Here is a 26,005-nt window from a genome sequence, read left to right as displayed (position 1 = left end):
GTATATATTAATTTATCATTTATTTTAGCCAATATGTTAATATTTTGTACATTATCAATCACATACTACACCTTTGTAGCTTGTAGCCTACTTTTGTACTTGTAACTTCTTGCATTTGTGCAAGCCTATGCCATATATATTATATGGGGCTATATATAATAGCCTATCTGTAATATCTTATCATTTACATTGTGACTACACTAAACTGAAAAGTTCACTTTTATTTTGAACCTGCCCATGAGGAAGAGCCAAAAGTGAAAGTAGTATCACCCATTGAAAGCATCGGGGTTCGGGTTTCGAGGTTAGCCTAGCAGAGTTCATGTCTTTGAATGAAATGCGTTTTTGCACACTTAATGTAAATATATACATATAATAAGCGACATCTAGCAAAATTATTAGTTATAGGCTATTGGCGGGAGCTGCTCTGTGATGTTAACACTCCTCGTCTTCCTTTCGTTGGTTTATGGTGAGTTTTCGACATTTATTCGCATGTCTATTCCTATATTCAGCCGAGCTGCTTCCATAGATTTGCATCCATAGATTGTATATTAAATAATGAAATATAAACGTCATGTTTTACGACGTTAATGGATTTCTCTTTCGGTTTTATTTTCAATAGTCTGATTTTGGAAGATTTGGTTCCCCCTGCTGTTGAAGTGAATGGACTTTCCTAACTAATGTTAAAGGGATAGTTCACCCAAAAAATGAAAAATCGCCCATGATTTAAGTTAGCCCTCAAGTCATCCTAGGTGGATATGAAATTCTTCTTTCAGACGAACACAATCAGAGCTGTATTAAAAAATGTCCTGGCTCTTCCAAGCTTTTTAATGGCAGTGAATTGCTGTTTCTGTTTTGAAGTCCACAATAGTGCATCTATCCATCATAAAAGTGCATCTATCCATCATAAAAGTGCTCCACACGGCTCCAGGGAGTTAATAGGCCTTCTGAAGCTTGTGTAAGAAAAATATTCATATTTAACATGTTACAAAGTAAAATTCTAGCTTCCGGCCAAACAGCCATTTGCAGTCTACTTACACCTAATGCACAACTTAAGTCAGAAGTAGCGTAGTGCGTCATGGCGTAGCGTAAATATCAGCAGCACGTCGCATTACTCGCATAAGTTGTGCTTTACACTTAAGTTGAATCCATATGTTCGTTTGGCCAGAAGCTAGTTACTTTACTTTGTAAAGTTTTAAATATGAATCTTTTTTTTACACAAACTCATCGCTTCGCTTCAGAAGGCCTTTATTAACCCCCCGCAGCCGTGTGGAGCACTTTTATGATGGATAGATGCACTTTTATGATGGATAGATGCACTTTTATGATGGATAGATGCACTTTTATGGACTTCAAAACAGAATTTAACATTCACTGCCGTTATAAAGCTTGGAAGAGCCAGGACATTTTTTAATAAAACTCTGATTGTATTCGTGTGAAAGAAGAATGTCATATACAGCTAGGATGATTGAGGGTGAGTAAATCATGGGCTAATTTTCATTTTTGGGTGAACTATCCCTTTAATACCGCTACTGTGCTAACTACTGTTCTGTCGTCACAGGGCTGGAGGGAGCGGATGTGGTTCTGTCCTGCTCGCTGATCGAAGAGGGGGGAGGGATGGGAGGCATGATGGGCGGGTCGATGTTCAAGCGCACTCCCTCCACGCTGGTGTTCAGGGATCTGGTTGGGAATGCTGATCTGTCACCAGAGCTCGTGACCCCATATAACCCCCCCGAGACCCCTAATGCCGACGATCTGATCTTCGAGTTGATGTGTAAGTGCAGTGAACCTAAAGTCAGCAAGTGAATATGTCTAAACATATAGAATATCTCTCTGTATTGTTTCTCACCCCCACAGTACCATCCATTCAGATTCCTAATGCAGACTTGCTTCTTCACGCTGATTGTAATGAACAGGAAGTGGTTTGTGAGATCAGCCGTTATGTTCCTCGTGATGCTGATTTGGATTCCCTGCCTGCTCATTTCATTGGCTCAGTTCAGCTGGATGGAGGCGGGATCAGCCTCACGCTGGTCCTGCAGACCCTTCACAGTGAGACCACACAATCCCACACGCCACCACTTGTGCAGAGTACTCTGAACCTGACTCTCAGCCAAGCAGGAACGTTGCTGACAGAGGGTAATGTTGAAATATGTTATTATTATTGGTCTATGTTCATATATACAAAGGCTGCATCCGAAATCGCATACTTCCCTACTATATAGTAGGTGAAAAACAGTATGTGACAAAAGAAGTATGTCCGAATTCACAGTACTCATAAAAGAGTTGGCAAAAAGTACCCGGATGACCTACTTCTTCCAGTGAGATTCTGAAGTGTGCATACGATGGACACTTTACTATCCCATGAGGCCATGGGAGAATTTGTGACTGGCAGTGAAGCGACGTAATGAGTGCACATGATAATGACAGCATGGCAGATGTAGTACGTCCGTATTACATTCATACTAACTACACACACTCATGCTATATAGAACATACATTTTTAGCGGCCGTGAAGTAATTACTTATTTATAATAAGTATTCAAGGGAGTATGTGATTTCGGATGCAGCCACAGTCTTGCGTATATGCTATATAGTCAAATATGTTGAATATGAGATGGGAGGGAAAATTATATTCCAGCGCTTTTTCGTTCGCTCACAAAACTTTGAGTTCTCTCACAAAGTTTTGCGTTCCCCTGAGAAACTTCGCATTCAGTAGCAAAGAATTTACGTTCTCTCGGAAAAAATATTGCGTTCCCCTTTTTGCGTAAGCAAAAAGTTTTATGAGCGAACACATTTTTTGGGGGGAACATAAATGTTTTCTGATTTTTATACGTTTAGTTTTAATGAATGCATTTTAATACTTATGCATGTGTAATACAAATGAGAATGATAGTTGTTTCTAATTGGCCTAGATTGCCAAACCTTGCACACACAACAAACACTACACTCATACTAAAAGATTCTCTCTCTCTCTCTCTCTCTCTCTCTCTCTCTCTCTCTCTCTCTCTCTCTCTCTCTCTCTCTCTCTCTCTCTCTCTCTCTCTCTCTCTCTCTCTCTCTCTCTCTCTCTCTCTCTCTCTCTCTCTCTCTCTCTCTCTCTCTCTCTCTCTCTCTCTCTCCTTAATATCTCTCCACCCAGTTGTGTTTGTGGTGTTCTCGCGTGTCCCGTCCATAGTGGCTCCAATAGGGGGTGATGTGATGTTAGACTGTGGCTTTAGACAGAAGGACTCCGTCCCAGGGCAGGAAGTGACACTTGAGTGGCGCATACAACATAGAGGAAATGGCCGTAAAATTCTTGATATGAAAGCGAGGGAGGAGGAGACGGACACGGCACCAGAACGTAAGTGAGAAGTATTCAGATAATTAAAGGAAATGACATGATGTTTGTATGCTAAATATCACCATACTATTGTACACTACAGTATTTGTGGACCGGGAAGGCACAAGCGCTGACGCAGATCTTCTGGTGAGGGACGGGAATGCGTCTCTGACTATGCAGGGGTTAAAGGTCAAAGATGAGGGCACGTACATCTGCACTGTCGGCTCTGGGGAGTTTCAGACTCAACAGATCGTGCAGCTGCAAATTACACGTGAGTCTTTCATAGAATGATCAAAATATCCCAGATGTTTCCTGACATTCTATAAAGGTGTTTCTTCTGCTGTGCATAGAAGCTTGTTTCTGCCACGGAATAAAGAAAATAATTGAAGAAATCTCAGAATTTCTCGGTATAAACTTGCAACTGCGAGTTGTAAAGTATCACAATTCTTAGAAAAAAGTCATCTCACCATTGCGACTTCATATCTTACAGTTCAGTTGAGAGAAAAAAGTCAGAATTGCAAATTGATCTGACTTTATTTCCCAGAATTGCAACTAGGCCTATATCTCGCAGTTCAGACTTTATACCGTTTCTCGTAATTATGAATTTATATTTCACAAATCTGAGAAAAAAAGTCAGATCTGCGAGACATCTGCAAGTCTTTTTTTTCTTGCAATTGCAAGTTAATCTCTCTCTTAGAATTGTGAGATTTAAAGTTACAATTCCAAGTTATAATGTCAGAATTGAGGGAGTGATACACAGAATTGTGAGAAGAAAATTGTTTATTTAATTTAATTTAATATTTTTTATTCCTTGGCGAAAACAAGCTTCCATTGCCGTGGGTATGGAAATAATTATATTATAGTATAACTATAATGCCCTAGAATGTGAAATTGAATTTAACTTGCCATAGTTAAATAACAATAGTTTAGTACATGGACATGACATACAGTGAGTTTCAAACACCATTGTTTTCTCCTTCTTGTTTAAATCTCGTTTTTGAAAAACACTCCTGAAAAACGGGCGAATCTCCACATAACACCAACTGTGACGTAACCGATGGGATCATTAATATGTACGCCTCCAAAATTTGCATAAGCCAAGCCCTTTCAGAGCTACGGTGCTACACGGAACTGCGCTGCGCAGGTGAAGAATCAAGCGAGCATCGTAGGGCAAATGGCTGATCTTGGACATAGATGTTATGTACCAGGCTGTGCAGGGGATGTGACGACTTTTCATACACTTCCCACAGAAAAGCAATGTCAACAGGCGTGGCTGATGTTCATCTATAATCAGGGTTCGAATTATGATTTAATCTTTGTGGGGGTCTCTTTAAAAAAAAAAAAGTAGCCTATGAGCAGGGGCGGTGTAGCTTAATAATGTAATATAAAAATATAAAAATTTGTAAATATAATACAAATTTAATTTAAAAAAAAAAAAGCGTTGGTAACACAATTCAGTTTAAATAGTACATTTGGTTTAATTTGTCTAATATGTTGTTAGTTGTGAGAATTTTCACGCGAGTAAGTAAACAGCTCCGACATACAGTAATTAAGCGTGTACTTAAGTGGTCCAGTGGTAGAACTTTTGTCAAGCGTGTCAGAGGTTCTGGGTTCGAATCCACAGTCGTATAGGTTTTTCTTTTTATCAAATCCGATTATATTTATCAGTGGTTGTATATCAGGCAGAGACACGTTTGTGTGCATTTTGTTTTGTAATTTCACTGGAACGAATAGAGTCTCCACAACGGATTGAATCGCGCGTCCGAGTGAAGAATGCGCGAGCCACAAACAAACACAGTATCCGCGCCACTGATCGCAGCGGCAATGAGCACTTTGATCACTTGATTTAAGCATAAGGATGTAGTGTGTTGACGATCCGAGATCCCGTGAGATCCATGTGTTTGGCATCTTGTCCTATCTTTTAAGTCATGCTAGTCTGAAGGAAAAAGTGCTTTATTTGTAATTTAAAATAATGGTGCTGATGATTTTTAGAGACCCCCACAGGTGTATGATTTTACTGCTTTCATGGGAGCTCATCCTCTCTCTATGGGATTCTATGCATTCTACAAACAACCGCTTGTTCCTCAAACTCTGCATCGTCGTCTGAAACCGGCTCAAACATATACGGTTGTACACCGAGTCTCTCCATTTGCACGTCGGACCTGTTTGCTGTGACTCTCTGAGCTTTTGTAATGAGCCCGCAGTGAAAGAGCCAATCAGAGCAGAACTCCTCATTACTATTCATGACCCTTCCAAATAAGGTAAAAACAGACCATTTCATTCTAGGGCCAATTTATAGGGTTGGAAATTGACCTGTAAAACCTTTTCTGGACATTTTAAATGACTTTTTAAGCAACATACCCTCTATGTAGATATCAGGGACAAAATTAAAATATTATTTCAACACATTCTAGGGCACCTTTAAAGGGATAGTTCACCCATAAAAGAAAATTATTAACATCCTAAATACACAATTCATATTTTAAAATATGCTTTCTTTCATTCTTTGTTTAGATTATCATATTCTTTAAGCATAATACTTCCTATTTTTATAATGTAATTTCATTGTTTAATATTGAAAGTCTAAAACTGTAAAAAAAAATAATAATAATCAAAAAAAAATTTTTTAGCAACAAATAAATGCATGATAAAACTTTTAATGTGAGCTGCCTTCATATAACAAAAAGAAAAACTGAAATCTGTTTGTTTTTATGAAAATCCAAACATTGGATTTACAGTAAGTGCTCAAAGTTGAAGAAACCCGTAAAATTGTTCGCATCCATAAATCCTAAATTTTATGTGAATGTAATTAGTCAAAGATACCATGCCATATCACACTCCATCTTTGCCCAGAACCTCCTCAAGTCACACTGTCTGAGGAGAAACTGATATTTCAGGATTCGACACCTCTGAAACTGAGCTGTCATTGTCAGCGTTACTACCCTCTGGATGTGCAGGTCAGCTCACTTTCACAAAACCACATTCTGATCTTGTGCAGTTGCCTCGTTTAGTTCAGTGTCCTGACGGCCCTGTGCTCCTGTAGGTGGAGTGGTTATCCCAAGCACCCTCTGCAGAAGAGCCCGTCTCTTTTACAAAAGAATCCTCTCTCTCCAGCCATCGGCAGCACAGTGATGGGACATACTCCCTCTCCTCTTACCTCACCCTACGGCCCGACGAGCACCCACCGGGGACGGTGGTCACCTGTAGGGTCTCTCACTCCGCCCTGGAAACACCGAGTGATGTCAGTCTGACTGCGGACAGAACTGAGCCAAGTAAGAGATTTTTTAAATGTAAACCTATTGTAGGAGAGTCCAAAATAAAATTAGGAACCTTTGAAATAGCATAATAGGAGCACTTTAATATGCAACATAGTGATTACTGCAAATGTAGTCATGTCTTAATTTAAATATTCATGAAATCTGTTGCATATAAAAGCTGTGGAACTTTTTGAATTTAACAGGAAAAACCTTCTGGACAGTTGTCTTAATGTTGGCCATTTCAGTGGGGTTTTTGTATCAAGCATTCAGAGGTGCAGGTGAGTTTCGGTTTTTTTAACACATCAACATTTAACTATGTATATATAATTGAACTATATATACTACCGTTCAAAAGTTTGGGGTCAATAAGATAAAAAAAAAAAAAAAAGAAATTAACATTTTTATTCAGCAAGGATGCATTAAACCATGACAGTAAATGGTGAAATGTAAAATACTCTTTTACATTATTTTTACAAAAAAAATCTACTTTAAATTAAAAAAAATTGAATCAAAGAAAAAATTTTATAAAAATGTTTCCACCAAAATATACAGCAGCACAACTGTTTTCAACATTGATAATAATAATAAATGTTTCTTGAGCAGCAAATCATCATAGATTGATTTCTGAAGGATCATGTGACTCTGAAGACTGGAGTAATGATGCAAAAAATTCAGAGGAATAAATAAATAAATACATTTATTTTAAACTGTAATAATGTCAAATGTTTTTACTGTATTTTTGATAAAAAAAAATCATCCTTGGTGTGCATAACATAAGAGACATAACAAATCTTTTGAACGGTACTGTATACCACAAAATAGTGAGAGGACTTAAATGTTAAATGTATTATTATTATGTCTTTTAAGAGAACTGAGGACCCGTCGTCTTGAAATCTTGGAAGGAGCCATTTTAGTTTTTTACTTGATCCATCTGTCCCCATCTGTCTTCCAGTGGATTTATTTTCATTCAGTCATGGTACATTTGTTTAATAGAAGTTAAATGTCAAAAAAAGGTTTCCTGCGTAACTTATTCAATAAATGTAAAATGAATTCCATTGTTTATCTTCTGATCTACTGGATGCTGATTATTTGTTGTACATTTTCCTTGTGTTTGATAAATAAAAACAGAAACAGATCAGGTTTTGTTGATGGTTTTACTGGCATCATCTACACACATATCAGGGACATACAAGCATGCTGTTTATGCCATTACAGTCTAATCCTGGCATCAAGGCTGATGGCATTACCCCTCTGTGATGGTATATGCTTTCATTCATTCATATTTAAACATATAATAATTTGTCTCAATTGATCTTACAAGAGAAAATGTCTACAGTCTCCAAAAGAACAAAATATAAAAGTCTGTGCTGACGAAGGAATGTGAACCAACAGCTGTATTTTGCATGGCAGTATAGATTATAATTTATGCTCTTTTTGCATTGATTATCTGTTATTTTCTGTACATTTCAGTACATTTTGGCAGGGTTGTAGCATTCACAACTTTGTTCCCCGGTGAGGCTTTTCCACAGTACAGGAAAATGAGGCTTATTTTGTACAGGCAGTTAACAGTAATAACATATTAAACATATAAACATATTACAAGTAAAATAGTCTAACAGTGGGATTATTCTGCCATGCAAGTCAATAGACAACAAATGAACTTCTAACACCTTAAGTTTTATATGTGCACATGTTCTCATTTTCCCCATTTAATACAGTTATAGAATTTTTTTACTGTTTGTTTTCATTAACTTGTGCACCTCCAGGTAAACACAAAAGTACAAAAGCTGTCACTGGGGCGGTACCCTTTCAAAAGATACTATGTAAGCACTGAGGCTTTCCCCTGACTGTGGCCGGGAAAAGATTCAAAGCTTCAAGAGTGTCAAAAACGGCCCCATCTGGTGGTTAGTTACAAATTAAAGCAGCCAAAAGCCCGTGAAAAAAGCTACATCGGATAAAGCAGCCACCACACACACTTCAAAAGGGGACCTATTGTGTAAAATTCACTTTTACATGGTGTTTGAACATAAATGTGTGTTGGCAGTGTGCCTATAATGGTAAAAATCCACCCACTCCTCTTTTTTAATCCCCATATATCATAAGCAGTGTCTAAGAACAAGCCGTTTGCAGATTCTAGCTTTTGTGATGTCACAAATGCTTAGGCCCCGCCCACGACTGCTGATGGACTCCGCCCTATTAGCATAAACCCCGCCCTGAATGAGCTGTACACTCTCCGCCATGTTTATTCCTCACCAGAGCATTTAACAGCAGCATTCAAATAAGAAATCTATTCTTATTAAAGCTGCTAAAGCAGTGAGTGATTTTCTGTTTTTCTTTTGTTGTTTGATTCATATTAACAACAATATATGACTTATGACAACAACATATATGACTTGTATTACATCTTGTAATAAGGGGCATAATAGGTCTCCTTTAATATTATGTACAAACAAATATAAGCCTAACTTCTCTTTGATAAATTCATTTACCATTAGAATGTGGCAATAAATGCCAGTATGAATATTGAAATGATGTAATAGAAGAATAATGTACAAGTGTATGACTAACAGTTACATATGGCAAATATTTTATTTTCCTGAAATAATTTTTATTCTTCATATTACTTTTATGACTGGGTATTTAAAAAAGTAATTAATAGGTTTGATCTAAATTAAAACTTAAGTAAAGTAAGATCTGGTGTTCGAGCTTTCTGACACGCAAAGCGAATTGTGCACGTGGTTGGGCAGAAAGTGAGGCTTTGTTTGTCGTCGTTTACGTGATTCAGTGAAACCATTAGCAAAGTAGATAAAGTTTTTGCCAAGTCACGCCCCGATACGGGGCTTCACTGGAGATTGTGCTCAGGAAATTGTGCTGTGTGATATGTTCCTCAAAGATTCAGTTTCATAAAAAAAAAAAAATAAAAAAATAAATCAGTGTCATACGTAACATCACTACTTATATGTACTATTTTACCGCCAGAGTGACCGCTTTTGTAGCTTTTTTTTTTCGGTGTAAAAAAACAGCTAATTGCATTCTTATTAATTATCTCTCTAGTTGTTGTTGTTGTTGTTTTTTTTATCTGTATCTTAAAGGTGCAGTAAGCAATTTCTGAAAAACACTGTTGAAAGTGGATCGGACCGAGCACCACAACACACTTGTAGCCAATCAGCATTAGGAGGCGTGTCCACTCATGATGGGGGAGGAGAGAGAGATGAGTGAGCGAGAGGGAGATTTGAAGAAAGACTGTAGAAGTTGTGAGACATTACAAAAGAGAAAAGGTCAGATGATTATCACTGGAAAAATAAGGGTTATGATCAGGGAGGAGCTTTAGGACCCGCGTTGATATTAGAAAAGCTTCCGAGCCGAGACCTAGGAAGATCTGAAACCGGACACAGAGCTCGTGTTGTTTCTGCTCAATATGTAACATTGGTTTTGCTATGTTTAACCAAGATATGGTGTTGTTGAAATGTTAGCTACAACAACAAACTCTTGCTTGTATATACTCTTGTGTACTGTCTGTTAATTTTTTGTTTTTCCTTGTCTTTCATTCATCATTTTAGCTTTATTTTGCTTCGCTTTAGCTATGATAAAGAGACATCCACTCTTGCTTTGCTTGTTTATGCATTTTGGGGGCGGAGCAATGAAGAGAAATGTGTGTTTATTTAGGTTGAATTCAAATATCAACAGTGTTTTTCTCAGAATTGCTTACTGCACCTTTAAGTACACACACAGACATTTAGAATAAAAGTCAAAGGATGGCAGCTCATGAATCGTCTCTAAATAACAGGGTTATGGCAACATCAGTAGTGATAATAGGATGGGGGTGTATCTGCAGGGACAGATTATGTCAGTATCAATTTATAAAATTTCTCCGAAAGGTCAGATGAGAAAGCTTTGGCATTACAGGGACAGAAAGAATGCTTACCTGACTTTAATATCATCTATTCCCCCACCAACACACACACACACATGCATACAGACTCTCTTTGTCTCTCTCTCTCTCTCTCTCTCTCTCACTCTCTCTCACACATACACTACTGTTCAAAGGTCTGTAACAGGTCTGTTGAAAATGTTTTTGAAAGGAGTCTCTTCTGCTCACCAAAGCTGCATGCATTTGATCAAAAATACAATAAAAAGTATTAATGTGAAATATTATCACAATTTAAAAGAACTGTTTTCTATTTTAATATATTTTAAAATGTAATTTATTCCTGTGATGGCAAAGCTGAATTTTCAGCATCATTCCTGCAGTGTCACATATCCTTCAGAAATCAGGATGTTGATTTGGTGCTCAAGAAACATTTCTTCTTTCTTATTTTTTCACGATTTTTTGACGAATAGAAAAGTTCAAAAGAACAGCATTTATTTGTCTTTGCTGTCACTTTTGATCAATTTTATGCTTCTTTGCTAAATAAAAGTATTCATTTCTTTCAAAAAATAAAAAATCTCACAGACCCCAAACTTTTGAACGGTAGTGTGCTCCTCCCATGAGCACTGCATCTCCTTTTTCATCCTCCTACCTTGTCTTCACAAGTGTCACCACATTTTTTTCCTTCCTGGCTTCTCCCACTTATTCTTAATCTGTTTTTATCTTCTGCTTTCTCTCTCTTTGCTCTTTCTGTGCATTCATGTATGAATGTCTGCAGAAGGTTTGAATAATGCAGGAGATTCCAAGAGGGAGGGAAAAGGAGAGAGGTAGACAGAAACTAAAAGATATAGAGAGCATGTGATGTGTGTTCTGATACAGGAGAAAGGCGAGCAGACATCTACATACTACAGTCACACCAGTGCAAAATGTCTAAATGGAGAGACCTTAGGATTGAAGAAAGAAGTATTTGGGAAATAGGTGGAGCTCATGATTGTGTTTTCTTCGTTCATTTTCTTGTTTGTTGCAGGTGGATCGGCTCAAGAGAAGAAATACACTAGATAAGGAAAGATAAAAAGGGAGAGTGTGAAAAAAAGGTGCTCGATATTCCATTGCAAAATATGGTAGGCTACACTCTAAAAAATGCTGGGTTGTTGGGTCAAATATGGATAAACCCAGCCGTTGGGTTAATTTTTTTAATTATATTTTTAACCCAATGTTTGGGTTTGTCCCAAAATTGGGTTAATTTTTTTTTTTGAGTGTACCATGACGCACAACTGCTCTCAATGAATAATTCACCGTAATGATGAATTATTGAGCTTATGCTGAGTTGGTCCAGTCTGAGCTCTAAACAGTAAAGAGTGTATACAGTACAATCAATACAGTAAACTCGCGCAGGCGGTTGGTCTGAGAACCAGCACTGATGCCTCTTATAAAGCTAAGCATCACTTAAAGAAGCCTGAGCATCCCAGAATGCTCTGCGTGCCCACGACAGGTAAGCATGTAAATGTCCACATTCAAAACTACCTTCCTTTGCTAAAGAGAAAATTATGTGTAAATAATGGTATTAGATCATGAATAAATAGTAAATAAATTCTTGAATACGATAAAAGTAATGAAATAAAAATTTAAAAACAATAAATCTTCAAAGCTCAAAGCTTTAACATTTTCATAAAAATACAGAAATATAATCAGAAATCCAAAAATAAATGGTAATAACAGGTAATTGTGCTATTATAATACAATATAATATATAATTGCCTTTGTAACAATTAAAACTAACAGACGTTCTAGTGTAATAAGAGTAATAGGAGACAATGGCAAAGTTGTCTGATCATAATAAAGTGTAAAAGCAGATGCTTCAAATAACCCATTAAATGATTCGAAACTCACAGAAAATGATTCCAACGAAGAGGACTCCAATGACACCCATAATAATCATCATCTGAGGGAGAAAAAAACAGGCTAAAAATGGTTACAATTGCACAATTCATCACTGACTCTACATTACAAGAAGGAAGACAGCAACACAAACACAATCACAAACATCCTGGTTATCAAGACTCTTCAGATCAAGAATCTGACAACAAACGCTTGCAAATCCTTAAGTTTAAGTGTATGTAAAATATATTTTTAGGTGCCTGCTCGAGCAACTCAAGGATTATGGGATTTGTTCATTTTATCATCTGCCTACCGTTGTCAAAAGTACCGACTTCAGTACCAAGAAATTAAAAAAATGTGACGATACCAGTATTTCCCTCTAGCATTTTGAGCACTGTTGAAAGGATTCTTAAACGCCTCTGATTGGACATTGTGTTCAAGCGCTCATATACTGTATGTCTGTGATTGGCTACAATGATCAACGCTTCAAAAACATGTTGTCTTCACCGAGTGGCGAGCGCTTACACAGATACACACGGGAGCTTTTGAAAGCAGGCGTCTATCAGCAGATCCGTCTATCAGTGGATATATTAGAGATCCGCTGATAGAAGCCTGCTTTCAAACACTCCTGTGTGTATCTGTGTAAGCGCTCGCCACTCGGTGAAGACAACATGTTTTTGAAGCGTTGATCATTGTAGCCAATCACAGACATATATGTTGAGCGCGTGAACACAATGGCCAATCAGAGGTGTTTTAGAACACAATAATTGATGGTGTGGGACAGGGGTGTCCAAACCTGCTCCTGGAGGGCCTACTCACCTAAACACTCCTGTCTGGAAGTTTCTAGTATGCCCAGTGAGACCTTGATTGGCTGGTTCAGGTGTGTTTAATTGGGGTTGGTGCTGAACTTTGCAGGACAGTGGCCCTCCAAGAGCAGGAAATCGACACCCCTGGTGTAGGCCCTCCTTTTTTAGCCAATACACCATCAATTTGTCTTGTATGACAGATAGAAGTCAGAGGGATTTTGAGGGATTTCGAGCCATTCTTCTTCCATAAAAGTGGCCAGGTCACTATGTGAAGCTGGAGGAGGATAACGTTTTCTGACTTGCTCCTCCTAAATAACTCAAAATGGCTAAAATATTTAGATCTGGTGACTGTGCAGGCCATGGGAGATTCAACTTCACTTTCAGGTTCATCAAACCATTCTGTCACAAGTCTTGCTGAGTGCATTATCATGCTAATATACGGCACCCCCTTCAGGGTACAATGTTTGAACCAGATGCACATGGTCCTCCAGAATGGTTCTGTAGTCTTTGGCACTGACGCCCATCAAGCACAGTTGGAAATGCAATGATATTGCAGCCCAAACCATCACTGATCCACCCCGTGCTTCATTATGGGCACACAACAGTCCAGATGTTAAGCTTCTTTTGGGCTTCTCCACATCATAACTCCCACGGATGTGGGAAAGACAATGAAGGTGGACTCAGAGGACAATACATGTTTTACATTGTCTACAGCCCAAGATTTGCACTGTTGTCACCATTGAAACTGATATTGACATGAGTGACCAAAGGTTTGGCTATAGCAGCCTGACCATGAATTTTGATTCAGTGGAGCTCCTGACTAACAGTTTTGGTGGAAACAAGAGAGTCGAGGTGCACATTTAATTCTGCAGTGAGTTGGGCAGCTGTGGTTTTATGTTTTTTGGATACAATCTGGGTTAGTACATGGACATCCCTTTCAGACAGCTTCCTCTTGCTTCGACAGTTACTCTTGTTGGGTGTGGTTTATTCTGCGTGGTAGTACGCCGCAGGGGCGTGGGTTTTGCCACCCCAAATTTGCCCAGTGTCTCAGCTCGCATATTTATGCAATGCACAAACAATTTAAGGATTTGGTTTACGGAGGTGCGTAACTCAGTCAACATCGCCATATTCATAATAAAAGTTTATCTTACCACAATTGGATCACTTTAAAAGCACATATCTAATACGAAATATAATTCGCAATTGTTTGTTTTTGTCTGATGTTAAATCAACACCAACGAACTTTTCCTCTTCAGTCCCCCTACAGGTTGGAAGGGGAATTGTCCATTACCGCTGTCATAAATAATTTCGCCTACCGCAGCCTACCGTCGCATGCACACTCGCTGTTTATCCAGCACCGGCTTTGGAATGAACAATGTCTATAGACAAAGTATGATGTATTGCGACATCAAAAATGAAGAAAAACAAAATAATGACTATTGTAACGCTTGCCGTAAAGAAAGTCAAATTTGTAGTTTCTTATGTCTCATTCGAACTACAGAAACGCTACACGATCTGGCAAACTTGCGTAGTGCGGTTATCGCAGATATAGGGCCGCAAAGCGAATGCAGAAGTGCCTTTCACCCTGTTATGAACTACTGAAACGATTTTGGAAACATTATTTTAAGGTAAAAAATAATCTTTAGTGTTGCTTTAATTCATTCAGATAAAGACGCATTTTTGTCCCTGCAGTACTATGCAGTTTAAAAGATCAGCATGAATCCACAGACTGGAGCGCAGGCTGTGCCTCTGCAGTATAACCGGAGTGTCGAAAGAAGAACGCACTTGTCTTGTCTTTTATTATCAAATCACTGGTGGTGCTTCTGAAATTAGTGAGGGTGCTCTAGTAAATATGTAAGCAACCTTAACAACAATAACAATGTACAGTGAGATATTTACAAGGTTTACAAGTTATTACTTTTACAAATAATTGCACAAGCTTGCTATAGCCTAGAACGTGCGCAAAATGCACTCCCTTTGTAATCACTAAAGAGCAGTCATTCATCAGTTCATTGCAATCTCACAAGTAATCATATAAAGTAAATATGATTGAAGTAATCATATTATAATCAATGAAGCTATCTAAACTGCACAATGAATCTCTTATTTACATCGTGTCTGCACTTTTTTATAATGAGTGGATACGCGAGCGTGCAGAACTCGCCACTGAACAAAAAATCTGGCGATTTGAGCGATGAGTTGATTCTGATTAACTTTAACACCTCTGATTGGCCACTGCGTTCAAAAGATCAACTGACATGTTTGTGATTGGCTACATTGCTCAACGCTACAAAAACATGTTGTAAATAGAAACCATTGACGCTTTCCTGAGCACAAATTCACACTGGAGCGTTTGCCAAATCTGTTTCGCCAATATGATATATTATTACAGTTTCAACTTAAAAAACTCTTCAACTCTTGCTTTCCGTAGAACCGGGCCTGCTTGTCCAGAGACGAGTAAGTGAGAATCTCACATACCAAAGCAATCCTTTCTTTTGATTTGTGCATTCTGGCAGGTGTAATGGTATTGGATAAATTGTTATTCAAATTACAGGGATTTCAGGAGACAAAACTTGCCTTCATGCGGAGAAACAGCCAAATCAACAAAATATGTTGAAGATCTTCCTTGTTGAAATAATTAAAAACTTACTTTTTTTTATAATTTAATTTTTAAATGGTTGATAATTTAGTTGTGACATCTCTGAGATTAGTGTCACCTCAATAAAATAGTTCCCCCTCGGTTGAAATTTCGAGGCCCTCAAGAATCATCACCAGCATTTGCCCCGCTAGCGACGGCCCTGCATGTAAGGGGTGCAGGATCTGCAGACCATTTTGAATAAGTTTTAATTCGTTCAAATCCCTAAGTGGGAGTATATGAGCAAAAATAGTAATGCATCAATTACAAAAACATATACATGTTCAGTCATCTAATTTTTTCCATCTCACAGCAGATTTCAAAAATACATTTTTAATAAATCCTTAAACAGAAATTTAAAAACATCCTCAACAAGGCAGTTTACTTTACATATTAATAGTCTAGAGTAACAAAAACCCTACTCATAAAGTAGTAGACAGTACACAAAGAGATGGACGATGTCCAAAGTTTCTCTGCATCAATCGGTAATTAGCAAAACCCAGAAGCTCCAGTTTACACATATTAGCTAATTAACACTAGCAGCTGTTCTGAGCAAAATCGCTGAGCACAGCATGAGCACTGACCTATTTACTTCCGCATGTTATTTCATAGAGCTCTGAGTACAGTAGAGTTACTATGTAGGCTACTATTATTTATATTTTGAAATTGTTTCAATTTTTTTTAAATGTTTTCATTTTCATTGAAGTTGTAGTAATTTTATTTTCTTTTATTATTTTGTTATTATGATTGTTTCCTATACAGCTTTATTAAAAAATAAATATTTTTATTTTTATTTAGTTTTAGTACTTCAACATTAGTACTTCAACTATAAGTTTTTCATCTAATATTTATATTTTATTTCAGCTTTATTAATATAATCAGAATGTCCCACCTTGCAGTTCTTCCACCAGTATTTGTTCTTGAGTTTGGCAGCACAGCTTTCGAACTGTGAAGCCCCGGCCTGCAGAGCATCTGCCCTGTCGTCTAGCTCAGACAGCTTCTGGTCTCTCTCCAGAACCTTATCCACATTCACACGCATGATATCCACCACCTGCAAGACCACAAACACACAGAAGACATGAGGCAAGAAACATCGGCACTGAACACTTGTGTTGCAAAAGCATTGGTTCATAAGGAAAGAAAGAAAAGTATACAGAAAGTCTGCAAATCTGCACATCTTGCCCATCCATAGCTAATCCTTATATCTCTTGTCCATAAGCACTCACTCACCTCCTCCACTTGTGCTTGTGTCTGCTGTAGTCTGCGGTTGCTGGTGGTGTTTGGAGGAGGAGGAGGACCGGCTCCTCCAGGGCCACCTGGGGCTCCAGGAGCACCTGCTGGGTTGGCATCATCTGCAGAAGACCTGAACATCCAAAGACAATCATGACACATAAAAACTGCTGACTGAATTTGCTTAACCCTTACAAAAATTAACCATTTGTATAACCACAGTTTTAATGCAAATACCATGGTTAAACTATGGTTAGTTAAGCAAAACCAGTTAGTTCTTTTGGTTTTATTTGTTGTAAGACCATGGTTAATTTTCATAATATTTCTGATTTGATGTTCCAGTTATGTTGAACACAGGGTCGAACACATTAATTGCTTCTATTATTTTAAGGTCTAAATTTCTGGTCGACCAATATGTAATTTTCAATGTCTATACCAAGGCTGATTATGTACTGTACACGTGTAGGCGTGTAGGCTGTTTATTATCCATTGAATCCTGGTTATCAGTCATAATAACAGGGAGGTCTAGATTATATACTGGCCTACCAAAAAATGTAAGGCCTGGTTTCACAGACAGGGCTTAGATTAAGCCAGGATTAGGTCTTAGTTCAATTAGCCGAGGACATTTAAGTAGCTTTTATAAACGAAAAAACATAACTGGTGTGCATCTTGAGACAAAACAATGGCACTGACACATTTTAAGATAGATCAATGGAAGTTGAGTTCAGTTAAAACAGTTAAAACGTGCATTTTAGTCGTCTGGGACTAGGATTGACCCTTATCTGTGAAACCGGGGGGTAACGTTAAAAATATAAACATTTAATCGTTACAGTTTAGTGTTAGGCAATCCATGCCTGAGATCCATGACTCCAGCGTTTCCAACAAATCGATAAAAAAATGTAAGTCACTCACACTCATGAGGAATTAAGCTCGAAAACTGTTTACAAAGTTACATATACGTAACGTTAGGTCTATACTTGTAGCAAAAAATTGGTAGAATAGAGTCTGCGAAAATACTTACATTCTCTTTCAGAGTACCTCGCCGAAGGAAAAAGAGTCAAAAGGTGATACAATTCAAATTAAAACAGCGAAGAAGCGGTAGAAATGGTTAAATTAGGAAGGAGAAGCGGCTTGCTGCTGATGCAGGATCCCCGCGCGAGTCATCAGTGCGATTGGCGCATTATCGAGGCACGCGCTGGACACTTAAAGCGGTCGCGTGCTCGGACGCACGAGCGCATAAATAAACGTTCAGTTGCGCCTTGAGGGAACTCCAGCAAAGGATTTCTCTCTTTTCAGTTTTCTCTCCAAAAAGTTACAAATTTCAACGTGAATTAGAGAAACACAGTGGTTAATTATAACATACAGAATGCAGTGCGGGCTAATTTTGAGTGCTCTCGCTGGTTTGTAGGTTAGTGCAGTAAATGTGCGCGCGCTGCGCTCCTGCACTGCGTCGCTACTGTATCTGAACTCATGAGGATGATGATGATGATGATGATGCGCTGCGTGTTTTTACTGCCTCTCTCTCTCTCTCTCTCTGTACTGCGGTACTTCAGTGAGTTCAGAGTGCTGAGTCGGCTTGTTCTTTCTAAGGGGATTTTTCTCTCTCTCTCTGATAATTGGTTTCTCCACATCCCCCACATGCTATACTTCTCAAGTCCTGCATATAGGCGAGTATGGGTCTCATAGGCCTGGTTTCACAGACAGGGCTAAGATTGAGCCAGGATTAGGCCTTAATTCAATTAGGACATTTAAGTAGCTTTTATAAACACACATTAAAATATAAAACCTTTCCTGATGTGCATCTTGAGACATACAATGGCACTGACATATTTTAAGATATCTCAGTGCAAGTTGCTTTCAGTTAAAACAGCTCAAACATGCATTTTAGTCTGGGACTATCTTAAACCTCATCTGTGAAACCAGGGGATAGTCTACCAAACATCAGGCCAATGTTCTGACGCCATCCCTGCACTTAATCCAATCTGGGTTTTATGAGGCGGTTAACTAATTATTTAATAAAAATGCTGGATAACATATTATATAGCATAATGATCACTTTGGTAGATGAAATGCAGACTCAAAATGTTCAAAAGTAAGTGGTCAGTCTCTATTTGGCCATGTTTTAGTCAACAAAGTGTTCAGTTGTGAATCACTACTGGCAACTGAACCTAAAATCAAAGGATTGTGAAATTTTTTGCACAGAAAAACAGATCGTCGGTGGTTTACGCCTTCAAAAAACATTACAACTACTATCTTTAGATTCATAACAAAGCCCTTTATTAAAAAAGGAACTGAAAATAGTGATACAAAATTGACAAAGAAACCATAACAATAAGTCATCCAAAAACCACAAGAGAAATTATAGTTGGGTGGCATAAAGTAACCCATCTAGCAAACTGAAGTGAGCACTACTACTTGAAGTAGTGCGTGACAATTTTTCTGCTCCACTAAATAGGTTCAAGATCAGATGTTACTTAAAAGGAACAAATGAAGATGATCATTCACCATTACATGTAAGAAGTGTTTTATGGATATTCTTTTCTGTCAATAAACTTAGTTGTTAGTCTGTTCTGTTGTTCCTCCCTCTAACAGTTGTAAAGAAAACTCTTATTAAATCATTATTCTTGCTTTTTTAATCAGTTATTTGCATTGTGTTCATCTCTATCCATCATCCAGTTGGAAACCCTTCATGCCCTTGTCCTCTGTCTGGACCGTTTCTCTATTTCTTCTCATCCTCTTTCTTGCCCTCAGGTGGTTTTGTTCTGTTCTGGGACGCCAGAGAGCCCATGGCATTACGGATGGCTTCATTGTTGGGGTCGACTCCGGGAAGGTTCTCCAGCACACTCTGCAGAAAGTCTGGATCCTGCATCACATCGTAATCCTCCTCATCCTCCTACAGAACACACACAAAGAGTTTCAGTTGGGCACTTTCATGACATTGTGCCAGGTTGTATGTGATTATGCATTTACCATGTGACAAATTAAATGCAGTACCTAATTAATATGTAATTACTTTAATTATCCTATGCACATGGTATAGATAAGTGACCAAATATTAAAGATTAAGAAGACATTTGAATTAAATGTTGTTTGGCCAATCAAGGATTTGATCATGCCGACAACCATCACCAGGCCGTTGGCGCCCTCTGCAGGCATTTGTTATAATACGTAATGTGCATAAGTTATGTTTATATTAGTTTAAATCGTTCATTTTACATGTTGTATTTTAACATTGTTTAATAATACCCATATGATTACTTACTTTGATGCTTTATTTGAACCAATTATTATCACTTGTTACTATATTTGTATTTTAAGTCATTTTAAAGGCTGTTGTTCACTTGGATCTATTTTTATTACCACACATTATCCGATTACTCGATTAATCGATGGAATAATCGGTAGAATATTATATTACTAAATTAATCGATAGCTGTAGCCCTGATATATGGCGTTGCATTCTGCGTTCTACTCACAAATCTAATAACATGTTTCCGTTATTCTGTTTTGTGTGGTTTTGACTCGCATATGTAGCAATGGCTTTGAATGATGGGAATGAAGAATTTGCAGCTGCTTTTGATTATTCCCACAACATGACAATCTAAGATTCTTCTCATCTCCTCTCTATAAGAAAGCAGATCTGGTTGGAGGAAAAGAGCTGTGAAACGCACCTTAGGAGCTTCACTGTCGGCTGCTGCACTTGTTTCCACATCCATGGCCTCTGAACAGCCAAACTCTGCGCGCAAAGACAAACATGTGGTTGTATAAAACAAATCATATAAAAATGACTAAGAAAACCAAAAACAAGAAATTATGAAGAGTAATAAGCCTGACCTCCTCCTTGCATGGACATCTGTAGGGCGTATGCGATCTGTTCATCCTCCGTCATGCGGCTGAAATCGGGCAGAGCAGGAGCCGTCGACATCTTCAGCAGGGCATTTTCAGACTCTAACACAAATACAGAAGACATCAGGTCACATTAAACACGGACTTCTCATTAAACAATCTTATACGGTTAAAATACATATGGTTTCACTCTTCAATTTGGAGCATAGAGAAACTTTCCTTATACACAACTCAACAAATATGTTATGTTGTTCGAAGCGTGTCGAGAAATCTCGGAAGCTTTCAGTCCAATCCCGGAAGTCAACAGTAGTCAATTGTCGAGTTCACGCGCATAGGTTTAGTTACCTATGATCACGCGCATGAACTCGACAATCGACTACTGTGGACTTCGACCGAAAACTGGAAGTAAATACAGGTATGTGCGCTGGCTGAATTAATATCACTTTTATTAATATCTTTCACATCTACTGCAGTCAGATTCACTCGTGTTCACTCAGAAGGAATCACTCACATGGCTGGGCACTTGTAATGACACATCAAGGATGTTAAGAGGCTAAAAGCAGGTTTAAAACTTGCCCCACTGAAGTCAACAGGGTGCAAATTTTAAAAAGAGGATAACACGGTGTAGGCAACACCGATTTTTGTCGTTGTTCTCTGTATTGACAGCACTCCAAATTTACAAAAAAAATTAGCTCACTGTTAAAATTGACCGGAATTCTCCTTTAATATTTTGTGGAAATGGCACTACAATTTTTTTCAGGATTCTTTGATAAATGCTGTTCTTTTGAACATTCTATTCATTTAAAATAAAAATCATTTGTAACAATGGCAATTGGCAACATTTTCATTGTCATTTCTGTTCAATTTAATCCATGGTCCTTGCTAAATAAAAGTATTAATTTCATAAAAAAAAAAAAAAAAAAATTTAAATAAAGTACTAAACTTTTGTGTGTTCTCCTGAGAAACTTTGAGTTCGCTCGCAAATAATTCAAATGTTTTGCAAGTGAATGCAAAAGCATCAACAATTTTCCTTTCCATCTCTAGAATTTTTTCTAATCACCATGTCCTTTTAGGGTCTCCACTTAAATCAAAAACCCACAGCTACACTTGTCAGGGACCCCGATGTGTCCACAAACCCCATCTGGTTCAATCCTCATTTAAACATGCCCCTCCTTCTCTCACCATCTGCAGTGGGTGATGCGACTCCAACCTCTGCAGCTGAAGCCACTGTTACCCTGCGAGCTTCCTCCTCCTGCCTCTGTCTCTGCTCCTCCATCGACACACGCAGGGCCTGGAACAGAGACACAGACAGTTATAATCTGGAGCATTTCTAGCAGAGGAGTTTGTCCTGTGTGCTACTAACCAGAGCGAGCTCAGGGTCTGCGCTGGGGTCCACTCCAAACTCGAAGTCACTGGGACCCAGGCCGATGACAGTGCCACCCTCTCCAGCCATGATAGGAGAGGACAGAAGAGCATCTGCCAGGCTCGGGCCCGGAGGCACCGTTACCAGGTGAGAGCCTACACCCTCCTTTCCATTTAGGGTGTTCACAAACACGGTCAGCTTATCCGTGTTGACCTCCTAAAAGACAAAAAGAAAATGGGAGGAAATGACATGGAAAAATAAGTTATTTCTGGAGGAGTGTGGTAAAGTACATTCCCTCAGAATAAATGTTCACCTCTTCTCCAAAGTTAACAATGTCAACGCTGACTTTTTCCTTCTTCAAACGTTTTGCCATTTTCACCAACTGAGAGAGAGACACAAATGAGAAGGTCACTAACACATTATATTGGCCTTTTTTAAATTCAGACTCATATGGCGCAATGTTTACAACCCAAGATGCATGAAGAAGAAACACATCTTTCTCACATCTTTCTCCAGGTCCTCCACAGGGCTTCCCACAAAAGCAATGATCCTCATCTTATGGTTCTTTCCCTGTCTGTGTTTCAATGCCAGCTGTGAAACAGTGAAGAGCGGAGATAATCAGAAATATAGGTGTATAGAGGACATTAAGAAAAAGTTATATAATAAAAAGAAAAAGAAAGAAATATCTATACATTTAACATTTTATTTCAAAAGATCAATAAGTATATATATATATATATATATATATATATATAGTCTTTTGAAATTAAATAGTAAAGTATATAACAGGAAAATGTGTGTGTACATATACACACATTTTGCAATTATTTACTATTTAATTTCAACAGATATTAAACATTAAACATATATATATATACAGACCCTTTCCAAAAAATTTGAATATCATGGAAAAGTTTATTTATTTCCATAATTCCATTCAAAACGTTAAACTTCCATAGATTATAGATTCAGGGCCCACAACTTAAACGATTTCAAGTATTTAGTTGTTTATTTGTACATAATTTGGGCTTCCAGCTCATAAAACCCACGAAAACAGGATTTCCAAAAATTTGAATATTACATGAAATCACACAGTAATTACACAGTAATCCCATGGTCATTGAACCAGGTTTTGGTTCTTTTGGCAGTGTGGGCCGGTGCAAATCCTGCTGGAAAATGAAGGAAGCATGAAGTGCTCTGGAAATGTCCTGGTAGACGGCTGCGTTGACTCTGGATTTAATAAAGCACAGTGGACCAAAGTCCTCTTTTCTGATGAGAGCAAATTTTGCATCTCATTTGGAAACCAAGGTCCCAGAGTCTGGAGGAAGAATGGAGAGGCACACAATCCAAGATGCTTGAAGTCCAGTGTGAAGTTTCCACAGTCTGTGTTGGTTTGGGGAGCCATGTCATCGGCTGGTGTTGGTCCACTGTGCTGTCCACTCAACGCAGCCGTCTACCAGGACATTTCCAGAGCACTTCATGCTTCCTTCAGCAGACAAGCTTTATGGATATACTGACTTCATTTTCCAGCAGGATTTGCACCTGCCCACACTCAATGACCATGGTATCACTGTGTAATTACTGTGTGATTTCATGTAATATTCAAATTTTTTGAAATCCTGTTTTCGTGGGTTTTATGAGCTGGAAGCCCAAATTATGTACAAATAAACAACTAAATACTTGAAATCGTTTAAGTTGTGGGCCCTGAATCTATAATCTATGGAAGTTTAACGTTTTGAATGGAATTATGGAAATAAATAAACTTTTCCATGATATTCAAATTTTTTGGAAAGGGTCTGTAAATATTTCTTATTGATCTTTTGAAATAAAATAGTAAAATGTTTTATGTAAATATCCTGTAACATTCTGAACTTAAAACTTCACTAGTTCAAAATAAAAAGGCCGTTTATGGCCAAAACAATAACTAACTTCTGAGGTTTGATGTTGTTACTCATTTCACATGCAAATAATTCATAAGAAATGATGTTCCTAAAAGGATGATCATACAAATTTGAAAGTTACAGTAGCAAAAATCAAACAATTTCATTCTAAGGCTCAGACATAAGGTGTAAAAATGGTCATCTAAAGTAAATTATGACCGTTTTTGGTGCAAGAAATTAGCCTGGCTAACGTCAGACCTCTTTCTCATTGAGACGTGGTCTGGGAACCACATGTTCATTTTCTCGTATTTGAGGCATGGTTTACGAATGCCCAGAGCCGTTTATTGGCGCTACGAATGTCTATCAAATGCGCCTGTACGTAGCTCATAGCCAATCGTTTCAATTATACCAGATGACGTATGTAGAGCGACAGAAATTCGACGTGGAAGATGACGAAATAAACTTGCGTTCTAAACTACTTAGAACACTATCTAAGGCTGCATCGAAAGGTAACTTCGCGTCTGATGCCATGTTGGATCCATAGATATAAACAAACTGCTTTGGTGTGTCACATAGACGTCGTCATCGTCTTGCTGCTCCCTCCCCGCTCTGTGATTGGTTCCCTTTTTGAGGGGAAAATCTGGTCCATGGTGTCCAGGCTGCCTAGCAGCGTGAATAAAATCGCGCTGCGCGCAAGGCACCATGGAGAAACCCAGGCTAGCAAGAAATCATGGCTACAATTGTGGATCTTAGTGGCAAAATAAAAACAAACATTTATACAAAATAGATATTGATAAAATAAATTCTAAAAATAAATCAAATAGAATTGTCATGTGATCCGGCCCACTCACATGTGCTACTCTGATGCCAGTGCAGAAGCAGATGACTCCTATGGGCTGAACGGCATGAAGCTTCGACAGGATCCGGCCCGTGTCAGGGGTCAGTGTGGTCAGGACCTCACAGTTACTGAAACACACACAGTGGATCTCTTCTATAGATTCTCTCATACACATAATCTCAAATTATACCTGGGAGTAACATAAATAAAGTATAAAAAACGCCATCCTACTTGGCCATAGTGATGAGCCCAACATTGTTTTCTGGGTTACTCCGAGTTTTTGAATGACAGATGATGTTGACAGCGTCTTGCTGGGCCTGAAGTCTGGTAGGTAAGAAGTCTCCATTGCGCATATATTCACTGTTGTCCACACTAGAAATAATGAACACACACAAACACATATACATATTATATATGTCCACTCAACATACGAAACATAATTCTGCACATACGCGTGGTTCTATTTAATATTTAAATATAAAATCTTGTTAATAAAAGGCTGAGGACGCCATCCAGACTAAAGAGTTTAACTTATTATGCTAGCAAATTGAAAGTAAAAAGAAGGATTTTAAAACCTATCTGGATAGTTATTTATACAAAAACCTATACTGTTACAAGAAAATAAAACCGACAATTTACATTCAAAACTAATTCATTTCATAATAGGACACCTCGCAGCTATGAGCTTTCTAACGTTTTCCCCTCATAACATGTCAACACAAAGAAGCTGTTTAACCAGCTGAGGTTCCATCATGACTAAGGAAAACCGCACATCTGTCATTCTGTTCAACACAACCGCTCTCTCAACTCCAATTCACAACACTTCACTACACAATTGCCTAATATTTCAAACACATCACGTTTATCAAACTACATCTGATGTTTGAAGAATATAAAGTAATTTTTCTTACCAGACCATAGTACTTTCAAGCACCATCTTGAAAACGTTCTGTCGCTCTACGTGACGTAAGCGCGTAAGTGGACCCTTATTGGTTAAAGTAGCGCTGATAGGAATCATGGGAAATGTAGTTTTCTATCAATCCTCATTAACTGACACCAACTACTTTTCGTAAAATATGTATTAGTTT

General features: G+C 38.1%; 3 protein-coding genes across 4 annotated transcripts; 1 reads left to right on the top strand and 2 right to left on the bottom strand.

Annotated features, from left to right (window-relative positions):
- The first annotated feature begins 247 nt into the window (after window positions 1–247).
- On the top strand, window positions 248–7,714 carry tapbpl (TAP binding protein like). The gene is made up of 9 exons (XM_079894166.1): window positions 248–466; window positions 1,559–1,771; window positions 1,855–2,133; window positions 3,137–3,337; window positions 3,420–3,587; window positions 6,170–6,273; window positions 6,360–6,588; window positions 6,777–6,851; window positions 7,441–7,714. The coding sequence occupies exons 1-9, from the start codon at window positions 430–432 to the stop codon at window positions 7,446–7,448; spliced, it is 1,314 nt and encodes a 437-aa protein (XP_079750292.1). The 5' UTR covers window positions 248–429; the 3' UTR covers window positions 7,449–7,714.
- Window positions 7,714–18,533, bottom strand: vamp1b (vesicle associated membrane protein 1b; the record flags this gene model as incomplete). Of its 2 annotated transcripts, XM_079894168.1 has the most annotated exons (5): window positions 7,714–11,495; window positions 12,332–12,383; window positions 16,653–16,811; window positions 16,991–17,123; window positions 18,012–18,533. In XM_079894168.1, coding segments are annotated over 5 exons (363 nt in total). In that variant the 3' UTR covers window positions 7,714–11,478. The 2 variants fall into 2 exon arrangements, with proteins under 2 accessions (XP_079750294.1, XP_079750293.1); XM_079894167.1 differs by lacking the exon at window positions 18,012–18,533 and having other exon boundaries at window positions 10,895–11,495; window positions 16,991–17,131.
- A 711-nt stretch (window positions 18,534–19,244) lies between these two features.
- On the bottom strand, window positions 19,245–25,903 carry psmd4b (proteasome 26S subunit ubiquitin receptor, non-ATPase 4b). Its single transcript, XM_079894165.1, has 10 exons — window positions 25,829–25,903; window positions 25,149–25,289; window positions 24,931–25,045; window positions 22,704–22,790; window positions 22,513–22,581; window positions 22,200–22,415; window positions 22,019–22,127; window positions 20,825–20,938; window positions 20,662–20,726; window positions 19,245–19,883 (listed from the first exon to the last, which is right to left on the bottom strand). The coding sequence occupies exons 1-10, from the start codon at window positions 25,852–25,854 to the stop codon at window positions 19,710–19,712; spliced, it is 1,116 nt and encodes a 371-aa protein (XP_079750291.1). The 5' UTR covers window positions 25,855–25,903; the 3' UTR covers window positions 19,245–19,709.
- Window positions 25,904–26,005: the final 102 nt, after the last annotated feature.

This window comes from Squalius cephalus, assembly GCF_949319135.1.
Source record: "Squalius cephalus genome assembly, chromosome: 15".
NCBI lineage: Eukaryota > Metazoa > Chordata > Actinopteri > Cypriniformes > Leuciscidae > Squalius > Squalius cephalus.
The sequence above is the reverse complement of the archived record's forward strand: the minus strand, read 5'-3'. Positions and strand labels throughout refer to the sequence as shown.